Below are 16,784 nucleotides of genomic sequence, written 5' to 3' on the forward strand. Positions count from 1 at the left end.
ACGCGTGTGTCATGGTGGGCCCCACAAAGCTTTTGGTTTGCTTAGAGTGGGTGGGTGAGAGACCGTTAAAGCCACCTCTCTCTCTCTCTCTCTCTCTCTCTCTCTCTCTCTCTCTCTCTCTCAGTTCTATCGGAAGGAAGCCGTTCTTATTAAAGGCACAGAGTTCACTACATCTTAGGGTCCACCGTAATCTTTGACACAAATCCACTCCATCCAAAAGTTTCTTCGTATGATTTTAGGGTGCTTACTATAAAATTATGCAAATAAAAAACTTAAGTGGGCCACACGGTCAGAAAGAGAACACCTGCCGTTCAAACATTCAAGGGGCCAAACGTAATGTTTGTGAGAAATCTAACCCGTCCATCACTTTGGAGAGATCTTTTTAATGAATGAGCCCAAAAATGAGGCAGATCAAAATTTCAAGTGGACCACACAGAAGGAAATTGTGGAAGTTGAATGCCCACTGTTGAAATACTCTTGACCAATCTCTATTTTTGTGACAAATCGACCCCATCCACCTGATTAGCCAGATTATATTAGTGTGTGGCCCAAAATTCAACTGGATCCAATAACTTAGTGGGTCACACGCAAGAAAGTAAGCACTTAACTTGTAAGGATGACATCCAAAGTTCATGCGACCACAGTGTGGTAATGATGACATCCACCGTTCGAACCTTCCAAGGGCCGGAAACGGATTGGCTACTCCCCCTGCCACCAGCCCGGGGGCTGGTGGTCTCTGCTCTGTGGGCCCCACCATGATGTTTGTGTTTCATCCATTTTTAAAGCTCATTTTAGGGCTTGATCCCAAAAATGATAAGGATATAAATCTCATGTGGACCACACCACCAGAAAACAATAGTGATTGGATATCAACCATTAAAATCCTCCTAACGCCCACTATACTGTTTATTTGACACCCAATATATTGATTGGGTCATACAAACACAGACGAATGGAAAAAATAACAATTAGCTTGATTCAAAACTTTTAGGGCCCCAAAAAGTTTTTACTAGGGTTGAAGTTCATTCAACACTGTTTCCTATAATGAGATTGGGATATACCTCATTTTTAGTCTAATATCATAAAATGATCTAGAAAAATATATGGACAGCTTAGATGAAACACATACATCGTGATGAGGCCCAATCCGTATCCCTTAAGGCCCAAAGTGATATTTATTTGTCAGCCAATACGTATATAATGTCACGCAGACATCAGTGAAGGGAAAGAAGTTTGATACTCTGGCAGAGCAGGGAGTTTGATATACAGGTGCTCATAAGTTGTGAGAGTGGATGGTAATGGCAACACTATTAACTCAAATTAAACCAGCCAAATTGTGGAAATGACCAAGTCACGTACCAAAAATAAAATTGATTTGAGCAATACTGACATCTAATTCATGGACACATGTCATCTAATTCATGGACACATGTTTATTAAAATAGGGCCGTTGAATGTTTTTCATTCTCAAACATACAATAGTGTCCACCAACACTATATTTAGATTATCAAATAAACTTAATTTTTGGTTCATGATACATCTAGCTGGGACCCAAAATCTGGAAACATTAATTTGAATCATTTGGGGTCCACATGAAATTCTTAAGTGCTTGCATATGGGAAGCGGATTGGCTGCTGTACCACACATCAGCGATCTAGCTTTGAAGTCAGCAAGTTCTGTGGGTCCCATCATAAGGTATATGTTATATCCAAACCATCCATCCATTTGGAAAGCTCATCTTAAGGGTTGAGATGAAAAACAAGATAGATATAAAGATCAAGTGGACCACACTGCAAAATGCAGTAGGGGATTGAACTTCTACCATTGAAACCCTTTTGGGTGTCACAGAAGTTTTGGATCAATATGATATTTGTTTTTCCTCTGCATAAAGGTTTTTTTTGACCTTGTGAACAGATTGGATGGAAAATAAACGTTATGGTGAGCCCCACGAATGTTTTAACAGTGAAAATCATTATCCCATTTGTGGTGTGATCCAGTTGATATTTGTATATGATTCACTTTTTAGCTCGTAAACTAAAATGATCTTGAAAAATGGATGAACGGTGTGGATATAATAAATACATCATTTTGGGGCCCATGTAATGACATGTACCCACCCCAGCTATATGGCTGGTGTGGGGTACACCAGCCAATCCTCTCCCTTGCATATCGTCCATCAGACTCCCACCCGCCAGAGTATATATTGAAGTTTTCCTCGTACAATCACAGGCCATGAATAAAACGCTCTGAAAGTGAGGTGGTTTATAACGTGTTTGCCCCAGTTCACTAGATCGTGACATCCGATGCATCAATGGTAAATCAACGTGTACTGCACATCCATAGCCAATCAAGACCGTCCAAATTGTTGGTGGCCAACAACTACACAAATTGATTGGAGATTTGATTAGTAATTAATTTTGGGTAGTTATCTGATACTCTGGCTGCGTGAGGGCCACCTATTGGACGGTGAGGAAGGAAACGGATTGGCTACTCCCCTGCCACCAGCCACCGGCCTGGTGATCGGTGCTCTATGGGCCCCACCATAATGTATGTGTTTCATCCATTTTTACAGATCATTTTAGGCTTGATCCCAAAATTTAGAGAGATATAAATCTCAGGTGGACCACATCACAGGGAAACAATAGTGATTGGATATCCACCATTAAAATCCTCCTAAGCCCCACTGTACTGTTTATTTGACATCCAATCTGTTGATTAGATCATACAGACCCAGATGAAGAGAAAAAACAAATATCAGCTTGATCCAAAACTTTTATGGCCCCCAAAATGTTTTGAATGGTCTATATTCATTCAACACTGTTTCTTGTAATGTGGTCCACTTGAGATTTGGATTTACCTCTTTTTTTGTCTCATACCATAAAATGATCTAGAAAAATGTATGAACGGCGTGGATGAAACACATACATCATGGTGGGCCCACAGAACACCAACCACCAGCCATTAGCTGGTGGCAAGGGGGAGTAGCCAATCCGTTTTCGGTGAGGAATACCATCAGTGTGTTTATTAGATGTCGGTTATCCATTGATCAATTCAAGGGTGTGGCCCACACCTGATAGAAATATTTTGAAATATATTTGTGTTGCAACTACAACTAATGAAAAACGTTTTCAGTTGAATTTTTCTATGGAGCCAAATGGGGCCCACCTACAGTGAGTGAAGACTATTGTAAATAATACAACTTAAGATGTCGTGATCATTTCTATGTGGGGCCCAATGAGGGACTATCTAACCCTTTTGTCTATGGTGGTATTATTGAAAATTTTCAACATCATCCACACATCATACTTCTTATAAAGAGAGGTCCACTAAATCAACGGATGTAAAAAAACAAACTACTAAAAGTAACAAATGCAATCCGAAGTGATGAAAGTGGTGCACTGATGATGGACGGTCCAATCATGATCATCTGGATGACATGGCAATAGAATGAAACTCAGATGATCCACCGCCGGGGGCAACTGTAGACGCTGGTGCTTGAAGCTGCACCTCTGACTTGGGCTTCTGATCATCCTCATCCCACACCGTTGAGCTATAATAGCAACCATACAAAATCAACTGGACCGCACCAAACAATGCACCCAGCCCATTTGGAACCTGTAAGGAATAAGAAGGTGAATTGGTTTTTAGAATTTCAGTTCTCATGGCATACTTGGTTATGTTACTGTTGAAATCTTAAATAAATATGGATAAATATGCACATTGCTCATTATTTTTTCAATTTTGTTATGTGGCAGGTGTGGGCATGCTAGGATTGAATTTGTGGCTCAATTCGAACCAAATAACTATGACTCCAAGTGTCGAGATAGGCAAATACATAGTATATGACCGATATCAAATGAGATCAGCCACCTATTCAACCACTCGTTTAGCATGTAAATATGATCAGTCGATATTCTGACGGTAGGGTTCGTTGGGTTATACCTTTACCGTATGAAAAAACTTTTCAATACAAATAAAAAAAAAAACAAGAAAAGAATTCTTATGGCAAGCGGATTGATATACTGGAGAACTGAATTCATCATATGAGTGAAAGATATATTAATTTTGATTGAGTTGGTATGAGACAAAATTTTTCTGTTAAATTTCTCTGCTATTTATATCCTTACCCCAGCCATTTAGATCATTCCCACATTCTGACGGTTGATATAATTATTTAATACTACATGGCCTTCTTTGATTCTACTTCTATCATGTCCTGTAACTGCTTCTACATGATCATTCTTTAATCGACCGCTTAATAGATATCATTGCGTTGCTTAATGTGCTCTAGTTGTACTATCATAGGATCCTCTTCCTATATCCCCATATATTTCCAAATACACCACACAAATCCATTCAGATCTCATGTAACTCACTCTGCTTGGGTTTAGCAGGAATTGATGATTATGAGGATGAATAGTCCATATTCGAGAATCCTAAAAACTGAGGCATGAAAACTTGTATCTAAGTGTTAAACTTTGACAAAACTTCAAACGATGTCTTTAAAGATAAATTGAACCATAAAAATTCAATTAAATATTCTTATGAAGTTATCGAATTCGACTAATCACTTAAACCACGAGTCTACCCTTGTAATCTATTCATTTAGGGATCAGATCTAATCAACCCACCACCGATTAATTAAGATAATCGCAATTTAATGAATGTTTTTTTAAAACTAAGATTATAATTTATAAATTAAAGTTGAATCATCCCTTGCAAATAAATCAAATTGACCAAAGTATATTATGACCTTTAAATCAATGATTTAAAGCAATTAAGACCGAATCACCATTTTCGCTTAATGCAAATGGCAAACTTAGGTAATCCAAGACTAGCTAATCGCGCACAATAAATTTCATTAATTATTTTATTATAAAAATATCCAAATTAACTAAATAAGCTCTAAACCACTCATTAGTGGGCCTCTAAACACGAAATCATAAAAAGACGTTTGTCTTAATAGGCTTGATGTCCATTATAAACATTGAGTTGAGATCACATCTACAATCATTCAACTTGGGCTTACAAGGCGAGCAGAAATGCCTCAAAAAATATAATGAACTTAAGTTAAAAGTTTTCCTTCACTCTTAGCAAAGTTGTGACATTTGAACCATTAGATCGCGATTAAATTTACGACACCAATATAAATTAATACCTTACTCATATTCCTATAGCTGAGACCCTAATTGATGATCAGTAATTATTGAACTGACTTTAAATCATATTCGTCAATCAATGCATCCAAATGGCATGCCAATCATATCCATGCGTAGATCACCACTACAAATAGTTATCTTACAGTGTAAACCGACCCATATATCCCTTAGTGGACCTTAAAAGTTAGAAACAACCACCTATAGAATTATAATAGTAAATACATAGTTCTTCAGGCCATTTGCACCCTTTTGACACTATAAATAGTCCACTATTTCACACCCTCTCTCCCCATACGAATTTGTGCACTAAGAATAGAAAGAAAGAGAGAAAGAGAAGGAGAAGAATAGAGTAAGAGAGATAAAAAATGTAAGAGTCGTGCACCTTCATCCTTTCATTCCTTCTATCGCAACCGTAGTCACTCCTGGATCCTTCGTTAGATCTCTTTCGTCGATAATCGAAGACAAAAAATGGATACTACTTCCCAATTTAGGTATTCTTAAGCTAAACTTTAAGAACCTTACAATAACTTGTGTGTTCATTAGGTTTCGATGATCTTCCCTAAAATCATAACTCTAAAAGTGCGAGTAGGTTGGTGCAAACCATTCTTCTATATTTCTTTTTATCAATAATTGATAGTGTTAGATAATTATTATTATTATTACGATTTTATATCTTATTTGTATTTAAATTACTTATTATTGCATTCCTAGTGTTATTTGAAGTTTGTAAGATACATGTTTGATGAAATGCTTAAATAAGATGAAATTCCTATTATTAGAATTCTTATATGTAAATTGATAAATAATGTTGATATAAGTTGGATTGTATTGATATACATTTAATTGTACTGATTCATATATATGTTGTTTGATGCACCCTATTTTGGTATTAAGTTGCTACATGATTATGTTTATGTATTTAATAATATTATTTGTAATCGTGTGGATCAAGCCTTGCAAAATATTAAGTAAGAAGATAGTCCACTTTGAGTTGGCGATCATGGACTTATACAGTAGACCAAGGTTGAATACGGACAATCGACAGTAATTAGAGCTACGAGATGCTTCACACCCAATGTCGGTTTTGTCTTGGGTCCCCCATTGTCCATCGGATCAGTCCAATGCATGGCTCAATCATTCTTATGTTTGGTAGTTGTATAGCATTCAAATGAACATAGGATACTACTATTACCATTTAATTAAGTACATTCATAACCGTTGATGCGTTACAATTGTATAAAGACTTATGAGCCAAGCATGATAGTATGGGACACCATTTCTGAGCTATCGACTTATATCGGGGTGACATACCTATCATATTAGTAAAAAATAGAGTGACGAGCCCGTCATAGTAGTACAGAATTGGGTAACAAGCCTCCTCGTAGTAACCATTGAGCAATTAGTCAAGACCATGAGCCTATCATATTGTTAATGGAATTGATGTCATAATTTTGCCAAATTTTTTGTTTGGGTAACAATCCTTAGGTGATGAACCTAAAATAGATCAAGGGACACCAATGAGGAGCCACTGCGGCCGCATCGAGCCTCGTGATCCGGATGGAACGCAAAAAGGTGGTTATCACCTGCATGGATTGCCAATCAATGGAATTGCTTGCCCAATGTAGGACAACACCCAGGGAGATTCTACTACCAATGATGTGAAGTGGGACCCACTTGCTATTATCGAGACAACAAGACCAAGTGGGCCCCACTCCAATGGCTCCCACCGATATGGATCATTTTCCCTTTATTGTAAACATATAAATATTTACCGCGATGAAGAGGTCCAATTTTATGAGAGCATAAGCCATCCAACAAAGACCGTTGAGGAAGCCGGCCAACGAGAGAAAGAATGGCATGTATTTCACACTCCGAGTCCGTATAACCATACTCTGCAACAACCCAAAAAAACACAATCAACCATTAATCATAGGTTTCTAATTGATGAATGGTTAATTATAAATGAGCCAAAAAGCAAGGCCCAAGCCCAGTTCATCAAGGCCCATACCACTTACTACTATAATGTCGTGGGCCTAAATTTCAACCTGGAAAAGACCTGGGTTGATCTAGGCCATTACTTTCCCTTTGTCCATGTATACATGTATAGCTACTTACCATTACAGAAAGCGGCGAAGCGTACATGCAGGCATTGAAGATACAAGCCAAGATGCCAACAATCAGAGTCCGCTTCGTGTGAGTGTGCGCGCAGGTGAGCGTGACCGTAACAACGATGACCATTAACACCAGCTCGGCAGCCATGAACTTGAGCACATACAACTGTAAATATTGAATAAATAATAAGTCATTTTATTTTTATTTTAATAGTTTAGATACGATTGTTTAGGTGGGTCTATGATGAGATTTCCAAATTTTCACCATACAAATAGCTGGGCTCTAAGCTCAGGCCTAGCCCACATTTTGATGGGGTTTCTATGAAGCTTGTTATTGAATAAGAGGAAAACAGACTTCAATTTGGGTCCTGCGAGATACCCATGGGCCCTACCATGTAAATGGCTTTATTTGACTACGTGAAATAGACGGGTACCCATTCTCGTAGCAGATCGGATCTGTCCGAAAAATGAGACCCAGACCCGTGAAATCAGAACAAGACCAAACTGGTACGAGTATAATAGGACCGGACCTGAACCTGCTCTGTTAAATGGTTTGGGCTAGCCCACAAAGTCTAATAATCAAACATGTTCCATCATCCGTCTAAAAACGACTATAGGTGGGACCCACATAATGAATGGTTCAGATCTCATACGTGTTATGGTAAAAGTACGTACTCTTTGCCTTCTGGTGGTGTATATGAAGTAAACTGCGAGATAGATGATCTCGAGGAATAGCCCAACGCCGTTGATGGTGACCACGAGTATGCTGTTGGGCTTCACGAAAGGAAGGCCGTAGAAAACCCACAGCATGCAGTTTTGAGCAGTTGCGATGTATGGTAACGGTGAGAAATCCTCAGTCGCTTTGTTCTTCCATATCTTATAGAAAGTCGGCCTGCAACCACCATATCATCCCAACCGTTAGCTACATATCCTTTGATCTGGACTGTCCATCTGGTGGTCCACACATTGACTGGCCTGAGGACTAATAATCTCTTTGATTGTATGGTTTAGACCATCCGATCATGCAGCCTGATTCGGGTTGGATATAGGGGCATGAAACAGGCATCGAATGCACGGTGTTGATGTTCGACATACATCACTATGGGGCCCATACAGCTCGACCTCATGATTCTATGTGGTCGACCTCATGGGAATTTCCGATGAGATCGAGCTGTGTGGGCCCCACAGTGATGTATGTCGAACATCAACACTGAGCATTTGATGGGTCCCTTTAGGTTATTGGATATCCCAAAAATCAGCCGTATACGGTACTCAGGTGGGGTATACCCATGTGAAGACATGCCTTAAACAAATAAAAGCACCTGGTGGGACCCATCTAAGTTTTGGATGCGGCTGAAACTTGGTCTGATAGCTCATCCAAGTGGGACACACACAATGGATGGGCTTGATTTGTGAACCACATCTCAATGGGCTCAATAAATGATTATGAATATTTTAATGTGAGTGTGACCCCTCTCAACTATTGTATGTGGTGTGGCCCACCCAAATCATGGATTGAATTTATTTTTAAGCCCATACCCTACCATAAAATGATGCATCTTACTGATGGGGTAGATGTTTGACACACATCACGGTGGGGCCCACGCAGCTTGACCTCATAGTACCATTTGCAAGTAAATTGGAATGCACGTAGATAATGTGCCAACCATCAAGAGGTAGTTGTGGAAGAAATAAAGGTGGGTTGTTAACAAAAGAGACTTGTGTGGATAAGTCGGATCTCCAAGCCGTGCAAAACCGTTGAGACCAACGGTTTGCACGGATCGGATGTTGACATATGGATGGGGTATGATCGTTATTTTGGCAGCATTTGAGGTGAGAAGTATCAATAGAAAAAATCAGACAGGAGAAACTTACAATGGTGAGATAAACAAACCGAAGGATATGACATTCCCTGTAAAAACGAATAAAAAAATCAACAGCAGAGTAAAGAAAGCGAAATTCTCTCTGACGTGAAATCATAACCGTTTGAAAAAGTCTGTTTTGGACTAGTGTAACCGTCCAAACAAATGATTGGTAATATGAATGGTTTGGATTTAGTTCTACGGAGGTTGGGGCTGCAGTTAGATACAAGTGATACAGAGATGAGAAGTCTGGCTAAGATCGACCAGATAAACGGTCCTGATCCACTACAATCAGGTGGCTGTGTAGTGGTGTGGTCCACCATGGATGGGAAGATGGATAAAAGATCATCTTCATCGAACATGAGTCTATTTTGCTGGCTGGAATTGTTTGATGAGGAATCCTTTGCAATAGCAACAATACATGGTAGGGCCAACTGTATCAACCATCAGAATCACTCAAGAGACGGGCCCACTTGTACGGAATATTCATGGCAAACCCAAAAAGCCAAACTTGTGGACCCTCAAAAAGAAAATAATAATAATCGGGGGCAGAATAAATTATATTTTTAAAATTCCTAAAAAGAGAATATAAAAAGAACAACGGACAAGGAATGTAATTATAAAATCCTACAATGGTCCTCAAAAAATTCGAGTACATGGTCCAGTAATCCAGACTGTTAATCCAATGATCTCAACTCAAAAATCCAGGGAAAATCCAAACCCTTCAATCATCATACTACCAATAAACGGTTGAGAAAGAAATAGACAAAAATCAACCGAACATACTCAACATGCAAAAATCAAGAATATGGTCCATCCATCTTGGGGCCCATCGATAAAGAAGCATAAGCCTCAAAGAATCAAAACGAAAGAAAACCGAGAGAGAGATCTATCATTTCAAAGGCAATTCAGCAAGAAAAGAGAAAAGAACAATGAAAGAAAACAAAGAGAGAGATCTCTCATTTCAAAGACAATTCAGCAAGAAAAGAGAAAAGAACAATGAAAGAAAACCAGAAAGAGAGAGGGAAGATAGATCTTTCAATTCAAAAAAAAAAAAAAAAAAAAAAAAAAAGCCATTAGAATAATCTTTTGTTACCGACGATGCCGACGACATTCCGAGCAGTGTTTGCAGTAACCATCTTCGATGGCTTCAAAGATCAAAAGAGAACTCAAACAAGAAGATGAAGATTGTCAGTTGCAGTGAGATATAGGTTTAGGAAGGAGTTATGAAGTATTTTAATCTAAATTATCTAATTCAATCTTATTAATGATTATTGAGGGTTTTTATTACGTTTGGAGATATTAAGAAGAGAATGGACGTGTTAAGTAACTTAGTACGCTACAGCTGGCTGAGTAAACCGTGTGGCCCTCCTTGTGTGACGTATGTGCCTTATCCATGCCGTTCATCCGTTTTTCCAGCTCATTTTATTAGGGCCCAAAATCGAAGTATGTCTAAAGATCTTAAGTGGACCATACCACTGGAAACAGTGGGAATTGAACGCCTACTGCCCTAAAACTTATTGAAGGCAGGGAGGTGTGGTCCACTTGAGCTCTTGATATGGTTCAATTTTGGGTTTGTGTTCTAAAATGAGCTGGAAAAATGGATGAACGGCATGGATAAGATACATACATATGGTCGGCCTCATAGAGTTTACTCAGCCAGCTGAGATAATCAGTACGCAATCAAACCTTGTACAACTGGGAGAGGACGGGGATTTCCTGCGCTGGGAACCTAGGTGGGGCCCACCGTGATGTTTGTGAGAAATCTACCCTGTCCATCCGTTTTATGAGCCCATTTTAGGACTTGAGATCAAAAGTGAGAAGGATCCAAGACTCTAGTGGGCCGCACTAAAAGAAAAGGTGGGTAGGGAAATTCCTACCGTTGAAACATCCCTGGGGTCGACAGTGATGTTAAAATGCCATCCATACCGTTAATGAAGTCATTCCTAGTGGGATGAACTGAAAACAGAAATAATAGACTGATTCAAAACTTCTGTGGCCCCCACGAATATTTCAACTGTACGCGTTCAATCCTCACGTTTCAGGCCCACCTGAGCATTTGATGCAGTTCATTTTCAGCCTAATTACTTAAAAAGAGATCAAAAAACTTATGGACGGGGTGGATTTCTCACAAAGATCACAGTAGGCCCCACATAGGATCCCAGCGCAGGAACTTCTCGTGAGAGAGGCTCAGGAAATCCGGGTCCCCTGGTAGGGTATTGAGTGCCGATACTGCCACCAGGGATATATCCACTTCGGCTATACGTTTTTTCAGTTCATTGTAGGCCGATACAAAGCTAAAAGGGAACCAGACCGTATAAAATAAGGACAGTGACAGCCACCATTGAAACCTTCTAAGGCCTACCGTTGAAACCTTCCTAAGGCCCACCTTGATGTTTTTTAAAAAAAAAAAAAATCAAACCAGTTCATAAGCAAAACACAAATATCAGCTTGATCCAAAACTTACGTGGCCTCGAGAAGTTTTCAGCTGGAGGTGTTCAATCCCCACTATTTCCTAAGATGTGGTCCACCTGTGCTCTTGATCTGCCTCATTTTTAGATTTATCCATTAAAATAAGATGGAAAAACGTATGAACGGTGGGGCTAAAAACACATACATCACAACGGTACCCAATGTGCTTGGTCCACGCCGTGCGACTAGGGATATCCCTGGTGGTGGGGTCACCGTACAATCCGCTTTCCTCCGTACCAGGACGCGGATTGCGTCTACCCCTGCCCGGACGGTAATCCGTAAGGGTTCTATGGGATCCACTGTGATGTAAGTGTTTTATCCAAGCCGTTCATTGTTTTTCTCGGATCATTTAAATTTGAACATAAAAATGAATCAGGTCCACAGCTTCAGTGGACCACACCAAAGGAAGCATGATAATGACACCCACGGTTGAAACCTTTCTAATGGCCACTGTGATGTTTTTTAACCATCCAACCTATTCATAGGGTCATGTAGACGTGGATGAAGTGAAAAAACAAATATCAGCTTGATCCAAAACTTCTCCAGCTCCTAAGAAGTTTTTAATGGTAGAAGTTCAATCCCCACTTTGTGGTCCATTAAGACCTATACCTGCATCATATTTTGATCTGATAAAAACGATGAACAACATAGATAAAACACTTGCATTGCACACTTGCATTGCTGTGAGCCCAACATAGCCCTGCTCCGATTACCATCCCGGCCAGGGAGGGTAGGACGCAAACTGCGTCCAACGTCTGTCTTGGAAAAACCATGTGGGCCACGGTGACGTTTGTGTTCTATATCCATTTTTCAAGGTTATTTTAGAGTATTATACGAAAAATAAATCATATCCAAAGATCGGCTAAACCACACTACAAATAGCAGCGGGGATAATAATTTTCACCATTAAAATTTTCTTAGGGTCCACTATGACATTTATTTTCCATCCAATCTATTAATAAAGTCACTGAGACATGGATGAAGAGGAAAAACAAATTTCATATTGATCAAAAACTTCTGTAAACTCCAAAAGGTTTTCAATGGCAGACGTTCAATCATCTACTTCTTTTTGCAGTGTGGTCCATTGATCGTTGTATCTGTCTTATTTTTTCTCTCAAGCCTTAAAAAGAGCTCTAAAAATGGATGGGCGGTTTAGATATAATACATACCTCATGATGGGGCCCAAAAAACTTGCTGACATCAATACACTAGCTATATAGCTGGTGTGTGGTACACCAGCCAATCCGCTTCCTCGCCAAAATACGAGATTTTTGCATGGTAGTTACAACGATTAAATCTTTCTGAATAAAAATAATGCTGTTGGTTTATCAAGAGGACTATGAAGCAAATTCACCGTAAAAATAATTATTTCTACAGCCATTCATTCCTTTTGTCCAATGTGGTCCACCTGATATGAAACTGCCTGATATAAGGCTGTGATTGCATGTGGACGGGAAGGTCTCTACATGCTTGTGGGGTTTGATGTTTGACAATCTCGTCTGTTGTTTTGAAACATACCCATGTTTTCTGCGATTGGGTAATGTACTGTACTTGGAGTGATGTTTTCAACATGCGGATTCAAAGCTCAAAAACAAGCAATCGAATTTCTCTGACATGTCAAATTAGTGGACCTCACGATGGTATATTTCTTAGATCCATACCGTCCATTCGTTTCTCCAGACGATTCTATTCCATGAGCTCAAAAATAAGCTGGATTAAAAGCTCAAGAAAACCACACTAAAGGAAACAGTAGGAATTGATGCCTACCGTTGAAAACTTCTTAGGGCCACAGAATGCTCTGTTCAAGCTGATATTTGTTTTTCTTCCCGTGATGTCCATACGACGTCCACTCGGTAAATGTTAGGATGTAATTCCAAAATTGAGATATATCTAAAACATAGATGTGGCGGCACTACAAGAAACAGAGAGATTAATATCATTTTAAAATGTACACTCAAAAATGAAGAATATCTAAAATTCAGGTGGACCGTGCTATAGGAAACATTGTTGCTTGAATACCTGTTAATAAGATCAGGTAAACTCGGATAAAAGAGAAAAGGCTTCATTTTTTAGCCATTCTTTAAAATGCCCTGAAAAAAAATGAATGGATATACATGCATCAAGGTGGGCCACACCATCTTGGATGATGCCTGTACAGCACCTAATCCACTATGTAGAAAATAGTGGGGATCGAAGGCCCACTGTTAAAAACTTCTTAGGGCTACATATGTTTTAGATCAAGGTGATATTTGTGTCTTCCTTTGTCCATGCCTGTGTTAACTTACGAACAGGTTGGATGTCAAGATAAAGATAACATCCTGGTGGGCCCTAGGAAAGTTTCTGTGGTGGGGTCTACTTGAGCTTTGAATATGCTCCATACACGTGCCAATAAGGATAGCCATGGATTGAGCATTGAACAAACTGTCCCAACCATTTAACTGGTGGCTATCAAATGTACGGTTGAAATTAAAAAATTCAGTGGTCCAAATCCAGCAAGAAGAACCAGATGGAGAGGATGTTTGCCACGTGTATGGTGGACGACAGCCCAAACACCCCATCATTTGTGTATAATGGGCCGGGTTAAGGCCTGCCCGAGCTGAGTTCAAGCTTGTATTGTCCCATATAGATCCAAGCCCAGCCCACATGGAAGGAGAGAGAGAGACAGAGAGAGAGAGAGAGAGAGAGAGAGCACTTACGAAATGCTTGTTCATGGTTGACTAATAGAAGATTATGTCAATTTTCAGAGAGAGACAGAGAGAGATTTTAATCTCATCGTCGAATGAATCCAACGGCTCTCATTTAGGTATGCAGGTGAACAACTACGTCCAAGTCCAACCCATTTTGAAGTGGTTTGACTCTCTATCCCAATCCAAACCATCTACATCCCAATCTCGGCTTGAAGTGGGCCATGCCCGAAAGCCGAAAGCCTGACCGCTAACCCGCCATTAACACTCTTCAAATAAAAATATTTAAAGATAAATATATAATAATATTAATATGCATTGATCTTGAAGATCAATGGAAGATAAGGATCTAAGGCTAAGTAGGTAACATGTAAAATAAGATAAACATATATAATTGAAATACTTTTCCGTATCAATTTCCTCCAACATCTCATCCATTATGTGATTTTTATATACAAAACTTTTCTCGACGTAAACGAGTAATCAAATAACTTCTTTGTTATTTATAATCACTCTTTTTTTCATAGGATTTATGCAAATGAAAATTATACTTAGAAATGTAAACCACCGTGAAAATTTTCTTCAAATGCACAACTTTTGTAAGAAAATACTGTTGGGAATCCACGGAAGCAAATTCCAAATTTGGATCACACAAAGACAAAGCAAATCTAATCAAAACATGCACAAGTACATATAAATTTTACATAAAAAATTCATGCGGAAATAAAAAATTCATAGCACAAAAAGACAACGAATCACTATGAAAACAAAAGTACAATAAATTGAATCACTTACAATATTAAAAAACTCTTGATTTCTCCTCCCCATACGATAGCATACCTCAATTCCGTAATTATAAACATATATTTAGTGTCACACTCAGGATAAAAAACAATTCATGTAATTTCACAAAACTACATGCATCGTCAATCTAAACATGGATTGATATCAATTGAGCACACCTTCAATCAATTGAGCTCCCATGTTCGAGCTATCAAACATGCTCAAAACTGTGCATAGATTTCACAAGTAATTGTCAATCGTTTGATCCAATACTTCAATCGGTCGAGACTATTCAAAATTATCTAGAGATCAATTTGTATAAATTGAGGGTTACTCAATCAATCGACCGAACCCCTATTCCATATACAAATTTAAAACATCCTCGTAATAAATATTACACTAAATAAAGGCATTATTGTACATGCCCTTTAGTGTTTATTTCTTTTGTTTCTTGAAACCTTACTGTGGATCTCCACATAAAATGGAATATTTTGTGAAACCTTACTCACCACGTAAAATGGAATGGGAAGATATTGCACATTTGTCAGACAGTAACACCTTCAAATGAGTACTTATTTTAGTGTAATCCTCTAGTGTATCATTGGATGGAAGCATGGATGATTGAGTTGTTTTAATGTTCAAGAACGTCAATGTATTTTTTTTCCTATTTATGGTAGGAATATAAACGGCTGTGTTTGGGTTGGCTTTAGCATAGGTTAACTGTTCGGGCTATTCGGGCTGTTCGGGCTGGACCTAATAAGCTAGGGACACAGATTGCACACTGACACTGTCAGTAGTAACGTTGCTACTGGATTGTATTTTATGGGCCTTACATGATGTATGTGTTTTCTCCATGGCCGTTCATTAGTTTTGGATAATTGTTTTAGGTCATGAGCCCAAAAGGGAGGCAGATCAAAATCTCAAGTGGACCAGTACACCGTAGGAAAATAGTGGTGATTGAACAAACACTAGTAAAAACTTCGTAAGGCCCACCATAACGTATATTTTCCATCCAACCTATTGATTAGGTTACAAAGACTCCAATGAAGGGAAAACATAAATACAACTTGATCCAAAACTTGTTTGGCCCCCAAGAAGTTTCCAATGGTGGGCCTTCATGGGAACTTCCCATGAGGTTAAGTTCTATGGCCCCACCATGAAGAGTGATGGACATCTATACCATACATTTGGTAGGTTCCCTCTAAGTTACGGTATGTACCAGAAATCAATCATATTCAAACTTAAGTGAGCTGCACCATCAAAAATCATGAAAAATCGTCCCTAAAATATCTAAGAGCACTTAGTGGTGTCCACGTGAATTTTGAAATGGCCTTAAATTTGTTATGGACATTCATATATCCAAGTGGGACACAAACAATGGATGGGTTGGATGCCTAAACCACATGTCACTAGGCCTATATAAAATTAGAAAGGTTTCAATGGGAGAGCATCTACTCTCTACTGATGTTGATGGCATGGCCCACCTAAGTCATGGATTGGACTGAATTTTAGGCCCATAGCTCACCATGGATGTGCACTAGTTCTTATGATAACTCGCAAGTACTTTTGAGAACTCATCTCTTGTGATATGAGTGCAAGATCTGAATCTTCCATGTGACGCAGCAATCCATTAAACTTCCAGCGTCCAACTTTTACCTGGATCCAAAAACTTTGGTGGGCAATGGCCAAATGAAATTTGTTTCCTCCCTTGA

The 16,784-nt window shown here is 39.0% G+C and overlaps 1 protein-coding gene across 1 annotated transcript; it reads right to left on the reverse strand.

The window, feature by feature from the left end:
• Positions 1–3,375: 3,375 nt before the first annotated feature.
• On the reverse strand, positions 3,376–10,391 carry LOC131237749 (bidirectional sugar transporter SWEET6b-like). The gene is made up of 6 exons (XM_058235701.1): positions 10,230–10,391; positions 9,147–9,183; positions 7,947–8,163; positions 7,276–7,437; positions 6,933–7,052; positions 3,376–3,616 (listed from the first exon to the last, which is right to left on the reverse strand). The coding sequence occupies exons 1-6, from the start codon at positions 10,270–10,272 to the stop codon at positions 3,425–3,427; spliced, it is 771 nt and encodes a 256-aa protein (XP_058091684.1). The 5' UTR covers positions 10,273–10,391; the 3' UTR covers positions 3,376–3,424.
• Between the last annotated feature and the right edge of the window lie 6,393 nt (positions 10,392–16,784).

This window comes from Magnolia sinica, chromosome 2 (genome assembly GCF_029962835.1).
Source record: "Magnolia sinica isolate HGM2019 chromosome 2, MsV1, whole genome shotgun sequence".
NCBI classification, from domain to species: Eukaryota; Viridiplantae; Streptophyta; class Magnoliopsida; order Magnoliales; family Magnoliaceae; genus Magnolia; species Magnolia sinica.